The 6,793-nt window shown below is 41.6% G+C and overlaps 1 protein-coding gene across 1 annotated transcript in view; it reads left to right on the top strand.

Moving 5' to 3' along the window:
* Positions 1 to 6,793, top strand: part of LOC106532074 (phosphorylase kinase, alpha 2 (liver)) — a gene marked incomplete at its 3' end in the record, with an annotated part of 27,321 nt that overhangs the window by 18,373 nt on the left and 2,155 nt on the right. Inside the window, 12 exon segments of the mRNA XM_014028062.1 lie at positions 201 to 307; positions 382 to 518; positions 611 to 773; positions 2,352 to 2,431; positions 2,500 to 2,578; positions 2,655 to 2,784; positions 2,860 to 2,961; positions 3,047 to 3,165; positions 3,948 to 3,971; positions 4,254 to 4,307; positions 5,866 to 6,099; positions 6,168 to 6,368. Of these exon segments, the coding sequence (XP_013883516.1) occupies positions 201 to 307; positions 382 to 518; positions 611 to 773; positions 2,352 to 2,431; positions 2,500 to 2,578; positions 2,655 to 2,784; positions 2,860 to 2,961; positions 3,047 to 3,165; positions 3,948 to 3,971; positions 4,254 to 4,307; positions 5,866 to 6,099; positions 6,168 to 6,368 (1,430 nt within the window).

Raw genomic sequence — 6,793 nt, 5'->3', positions numbered from 1 at the left:
CTATTTATGTAATTAAGCGTTTTAATGATTTGGCCGATTAATCGAAAAAATAATCAGATTAATTGATTATTAAAATAATCGTTAGCCTTAATAAATTTGTAAAAATTTTAGTTTTAATGTTTTTTTCATCTTCATTGTTAGAAAATGAGAAAAATGTGTTCTGGAGGTTCATAAATGGTTATTTCTCATGCACATTTCAGAGTCTTCCATGTATCTGCCGGTGACTCCGGTCATGAACAAACACCGTAAATCTCTCAACCTTSTTGTTCATCATCCTCCTCCTGGACCACAGGCAGCGCAGCACAAGGTAGCAGCCTGTGTGTGTTTTTCTGATTTTCTGCTGGTTCTGAGTGTCTCTAACGCTCCCGCCTCCCTCTGCAGCACATGAGTGTTTCGGACCTGCACCTGCCTCGAGACACTCAGGGAAACACGGACTTCGCTGCGCTGACCAAGCAGCTGAAAGACTGCCCCACCCTGCAGGACCAAGCGGACATCCTCTACATTTTTTATGTTCTAAAGTATGTTACACAAAACTACATCCCACCTGGAACCAAACAGGATCATGTTTGTTTTTATTTATTTTCTGTCCGGTGGCTTTGTGCTCCAACAGAGGACCTGATTGGATGGTGGAGCTGTCGGGACCAGGTCAGGGTGGGGTCACGGTGCGTTCACTGCTGGAGGAGCTGTACGTCCAGGCTGGAGTCTGTAAGGAGTGGGGGCTCATCAGATACATCTCTGGAGTTTTACGCAAGAGAGTGGAGGTCCTGGCTGAGGTGAGTGACAAACTGAACAATGACCCAATTTACATTTTATTAACTGAACTGGATTTAATGAGCCTGAATGTCTGACTTACTAAAACCCAACTGATAAAAAACCATCAGGGAGCACCTTTCAAATATTTTGTTTGTCTGTCAAGCTGTTGCTCTCCTACTTACATTTTCACACGTTAAAGTGTACTTCCACGTGTTCTTTTGGAGAAATCTACAAAAAAGCAGCGTCAAGTATATACGCCTACACCACTGAGGGTGTACAAGCCCTGCGCGACTATAACCCAGCCTTTAGTGTACTCATTATCCCTATTGTTCACAGAGGACGATCAGCCTCACAACTGACCCTTAGTGCCCTGATTATCCCTGTTGTTCTCAGAGGACCATCAGCCTAACAACTGACCCTTCGTGTCCTGATTATTTTTAGTGTTCACAGAGGAATATCAGACTAACAACTGATCCTTAGTGCCCTGTTTATCCCTGTTGTTCACAGAGGACCATCAGCCTAACAACTGACCCTTAGTGCCCTGATTATCTCTGTTGTTCTCAGAGGACCATCAGCTTCACAACTGACCCTTAGTGCACTGATTATCTCTGTTCACAGAGGACCATCAGCCTCACAACTGACCCTTAGTGCCCTGATTATCCCTGTTGTTCTCAGAGGACCATCAGCCTAACAACTGACCCTTCGTGTCCTGATTATTTTTAGTGTTCACAGAGGAATATCAGACTAACAACTGATCCTTAGTGCCCTAATTATCTCTGTTGTTCACAGAGAACCATCAGCCTAACAACTGACCCTTAGTGCCCTGATTATCTCTGTTGTTCTCAGAGAACCATCAGCCTAACAACTGACCCTTAGTGCCCTGATTATCCCTGTTGTTCTCAGAGGACCATCAGCTTCACAACTGACCCTTAGTGTACTGATTATCTCTGTTCACAGAGGATCATCAGCCTCACAACTGACCCTTAATGCCCTGATTATCTCTGTTCACAGAGGACCATCAGCCTCACAACTGATCCTTAGTGCCCTGGTTATCCCTGTTCACAGAGGATCATCAGCCTAACAACTGATCCTTAGTGTCCTGATTATCCCTATTGTTCTCAGAGGACCATCAGCCTCACAACTGACCCTTAGTGCCCTGATTATCCCTGTTGTTCTCAGAGGACCATCAGCCTCACAACTGACCCTTAGTGCCCTGATGGCCGCTGGTTGTTCTCTCGAGTCATTTTCCTGAGACTGAAGACGTTTCTTGGATGTTTTTAATGAAGGAGAACCCCTCCCGAGGCCCTAACAACTCTTTTAGAGCATGTGTTTTGTAGCTTTTAGCTTTAGCATTTTAGCTTCTAAATCAGCTGTGGATGTTTAGAATACTGAAGAACCATCAGATTGTCAAATTTATTATTTGCACCTGGTTCTGGTCTGCAGGTTATAGACTGATAAYGTAGGTTATTATGTTGAGATTAATAAATATTTGATCTATTGTGCAGCCATAAAACTGAATTCAAACTCTTTCTTTAAACATGATTTAACAAAGAGATTGATTTTATTTAATTGGCTGAACTTGTGTGTTTTTGCGTCAGGCATGCACAGATCTGATCTCCCATCACAAGCAGCTGACCGTAGGCCTGCCTCCTGAACCGCGGGAACAAGTCATCACCATGTAAGCTGGGTCTCAGCCTGGAGCTTGTTTTCAGGGACATTTGGATGAAATGTTTTGTTTCTCTTCAGGCCACTCCCTCCAGAAGAGCTGAACACTCTGATATATGAGGCGAGCGGTCAGGACATCAGCATCGCTGTTCTCACTCAGGTAAGCCTTTAACCTTTAACTGTGTTGGTCTCTGGTCTGCTGTGTGACTGTGCGTGTGTTTGTTGTCGTCTTGAAGGAGATCATGGTGTACCTGGCCATGTACGTGCGCTCGCAGCCCGCTCTGTTCGGAGACATGCTCCGCCTCCGGATCGGACTCATCATGCAGGTGATGGCCACGGAGCTGGCCCGCAGTCTGCACTGCTCCGGTAGGAGAATTTAAACCCGTAAAGAGTTCTTCAGGTGGATCTGGAGAGGGAATAACAATCATGTGACGACTGCAGGAGAGGAGGCGTCTGAGAGCTTGATGAGCCTGAGTCCGTTCGACATGAAGAACCTGCTGCATCACATCCTCAGCGGGAAGGAGTTCGGAGTCGAGAGAAGCAGTGAGGGTTTTTTTTATTTATTAAGTTTTTTTTTTTACTTAAACACTTCAGAAATGTTTTTACTTCTGTTCTCTGTCTTCATCAGTGCGTCCGATCCAGTCCACTGCCACCAGTCCTGCCATCTCCATCCATGAACTGGGTCACACCGGAGCCACCAAGACCGAACGCACAGGAATCCACAAGTTAAAGAGTGAGATCAAACAGGTGGGAGCATTTCATCATGAATTCTCTCATTTCTTCCCTCATTTCGTTTAGTCTCAGATCTGTTTCAGTCTCATCAGTTCTCATTTTATCCCATTTGTTCTTGTTTTATCTCATCTAATCTCATAACATTCTTCTTATCTTCTCATTGTTTCTTTTTTCTTCTTTTAAATTCTTCTCATGGTTTCTCATTTAGTCTCATCATCCTGTCTCATTTATCTTATTTTACTTGTTCTTATTTATCCAATCTTATAACATTAATTCTTCCTTATCTTATTTAATGTCTCATATCTCATTGAGTCTCATCAGTTCTCATCTTATTTTGGTCTTATTGATCAAATCTGGTCTTATATTTGTCTTCTCATTTCATCAGATCATCTCTTTTTACCTTATTTAATCTCTTAAATCATTTCTTCTCATATTTCATTTAGTCTTTTGACCATTTTGCATCTATTTTTCATCTCATTTTATTTTCATCTCTTCTGATCTCATCTTTATCAAAGATTTTTTTCTCATGACATTTATATTTATCTTCTTTTCTCATGATTTGTCTTGTTTTCCAACTTCGTATTTTTATTTTTTCCTGATTTATCTCACGTTGCTGATCTCATCACTTCTCTTAAATGATCTTTTTGATCTGATCTAATCTTTTCTCTGTTCCTTTTCATCTTTTCTTCTGATCCTTAGTTATATTTTTCTTTTCATCTTTTTGTTTTTAAACCTTTTTTATCTCGTCTTTATTTTATCTTATAGTTTGTTAACATTGTTCTTGCTCTTGTTTGCAGCTGGACGGCTCTCGCCCGATCAGTGTGGGTTGACTTTGATCATATTTAGCATGTTTCTAATCTGAACAGCCAAACTGCTCTCTATATGACATCATGTTTACCACAGCTGCAGTGTCTCTCATCATTCCCATGGATCACTCAGCGATTACATCCATCAGTTATGCGCTTACGTAGATTTAAATCAAACCAGATGATTTAGTTGAGCATTTTTCAATGTTTTRGGTTTTTCTCTTTTTCAGCTGCTTTTTTCTTTCCACCAGTAAACATCTGCTGTATGTAAACCATCTCTGTCCATGTCTCATGTAGATCTTCAGTGGCGGTTTCTCCTTAAGTAGCAATGTAACGTCCCCCCGCTCCACGGTAAACCATCTCATCTCAGCTGCTTCTCTGAACTTTATTTGGGATCAGAACGAAGACTGTTGCACAAACAGTGGACAAAATGTTTGTTCTGGTTTGTTTCAGCCRCACTCAGAGGTTTCCATCCACTCAGAGGTGTAAAAGCTGCATYGAGGCCTTCTTTTTCCAGTGACACACGATTCTTTAACAGAAAACTTTAATGGGTTTTGTAAACAACAATTTGGTGCACAAGTTACCCAACAGATGTTTGGTAAATGTCCCTCAGTCTGTGTCTCGTGGACCTCAGGCTTTACGTCTTCATCAAGTTACATCAATTGGTTTCCTGGTTTCAGACTCGGCTTTAAAAGTTTGAGCTTCTTTATTGATCCTCTCAATTCATGTCATGTCCGAAAGGCTCCTTTGCCTTTTACAGTTCAAATAAATCATTAAACATCTCCAAATATTTCAAAATAAAAGCCTAAAATGAGTGGATGAAAACATCTGGCTGCACCTGTTGAAACTTAAACATCTGACTTTTCACGCTAAAGATTAAGGATGGCATTGTTGTTGAAAAAAGACCAAAACAAAACTAGAAAAATACGTAATTTTCTGCAAAAATTCAGTCTTTGAGAGCTGAGTGAGAGCTGAAACATGAAGAAGCTGAAGTAGGAGCTGAGTTAAGCTAAAAGAGCAGAACAGATAAAATAAGCACAAGGCTAGCTAAAACCTAATGTTCCAAATGTTAACTAAAAACATCAAGGGCTAGCCTGAAAATAATAATAACAAAAGGCTAAGTCACAAAAAGGTAACTGAAAGCTAAAGGTAACAAAAGGCTACCTAAAACTAGCAAAAAGCTCGCCAGAAGCTAAACGTTTCAAAAGGGCAGGCTTAATAGTAAAAGTAGACTTTGGCTAGTTGATTGCTAGCTAGTAGCTAAAAGATAGTTTAATCAGCAAACGTCTAGCTGAAAGCTAAAAGAAGCTAGAGGTTAGCTAAAATTTAAAGGTAAAAAAATGCTATTGAAACTTAACAAAAAGCTAGCTAAAAGATTCAAAACATTAACTTAAATGTATAAGTAGAATTTAGCTAGCTGATTGCTAAATTTGCTAGAAGCAAAAATCTAGTTAAAACAGCAAAAGTTTAGCTGAAACCTTAAAGTAACAACAGTTTAGTTAAAAGATAAAAGTGCAAAATGCTACTTAAGATTAGCTCAAAGCTAAAACTTTCTAAAAGCTAGCTGAAAGGTAGACTTTAGCTAGCTGATAGCTAAGCTAGCTATAAGCAAAACGCTAGTTAAAAGAATAAAAGTCTGATTCTTTTCTGTTAGAATTAAACGAGTGAACAACAACAACACTGCCAGCCTTTTGTCAGGTCACTAACACGACGTCTGGTTTTGCATGAATCACTGCACGGGGACTAAAGATCATCTAAAACCTTTAAATTTAAATTTGAAAAAACAAATGTTTAAATGGTTTCAGTGAATCCACCAATCAGAAATCTGTCAAACTGCAGCGGTTCTGACCCACACGGTTCAAACTGCACCGGTTCTGACCCGCACGGGTCTAATGTCTCCTCCCCACAGCGCTGCAGCAGCCCCTCCACCCCCAGTGGGATCCTGTCCCCGGTGGGACACGGTCCAGGAGACGGGCAGCTCCACTGGGAGGAGAGACAGGGTCAGTGGCTGAGGAGACGCCGGCTGGATGGAGCCATCAACCGGGTCCCAGTGGGGTTCTACCAGAAGGTCTGGAAGATCCTGCAGAAGTGCCACGGCCTGTCCATCGACGGCTACGTCCTGCCGTCCTCCACCACCAGAGAGGTGAGGCCGGGACACGGAGCACCTGGGGCAGGTCTTTGCACGTGGGTCCAACTCCAGTTTCTGTGCAGATGACGGCAGGAGAGATCAAGTTTGCCGTGCAGGTGGAGTCGGTCCTGAACCACGTCCCGCAGCCGGAGTACCGGCAGCTGCTGGTGGAGACCCTCATGGTTCTGGGTCTGGTGGCCGACGTGGACGTGGACAACATCGGAGGGATCATCCACGTGGACCGGATCCTACATTTGGCCAACGACCTCTTCCTCAATGACCAGGTACCTCCGCCGAGCGAGCTAAAGAAATTAGCTTCTGTAGAATAACAGCTAAAACAGCTAAAGTTGCCAAAATGTCATTTTTACTTTTAAAACAAGCAGAGCAGAAAATACGGCAAATCTGTCGCTAAAAGTTAAAAACTAGCAAAAATTAGCAAAATAATAGCTGAAACAAAAAAATATAACAAARMCATAGCTAAAAGCTAAATGTAACAAAGACATAGCTAAAAGCTAAATGTAACAAAGCTATAGCTAAAAGCTAAATGTAACAAAGCTATAGCTAAAAGCTAAATGTAACAAAGCTATAGCTAAAAGCTAAATGTAACAAAGCCATAGCTATAAGCTAAATGTAACAAAGACATAGCTAAAAGCTAAATGTAACAAAACCATAGCTAAAAGCTAAATGTAACAAAACCATAGCTAAAAGC

Source organism: Austrofundulus limnaeus, unplaced genomic scaffold (assembly GCF_001266775.1).
Source record: "Austrofundulus limnaeus strain Quisiro unplaced genomic scaffold, Austrofundulus_limnaeus-1.0 Scaffold716, whole genome shotgun sequence".
Lineage (NCBI taxonomy): Eukaryota > Metazoa > Chordata > Actinopteri > Cyprinodontiformes > Rivulidae > Austrofundulus > Austrofundulus limnaeus.
The sequence above is the reverse complement of the archived record's forward strand: the minus strand, read 5'-3'. Positions and strand labels throughout refer to the sequence as shown.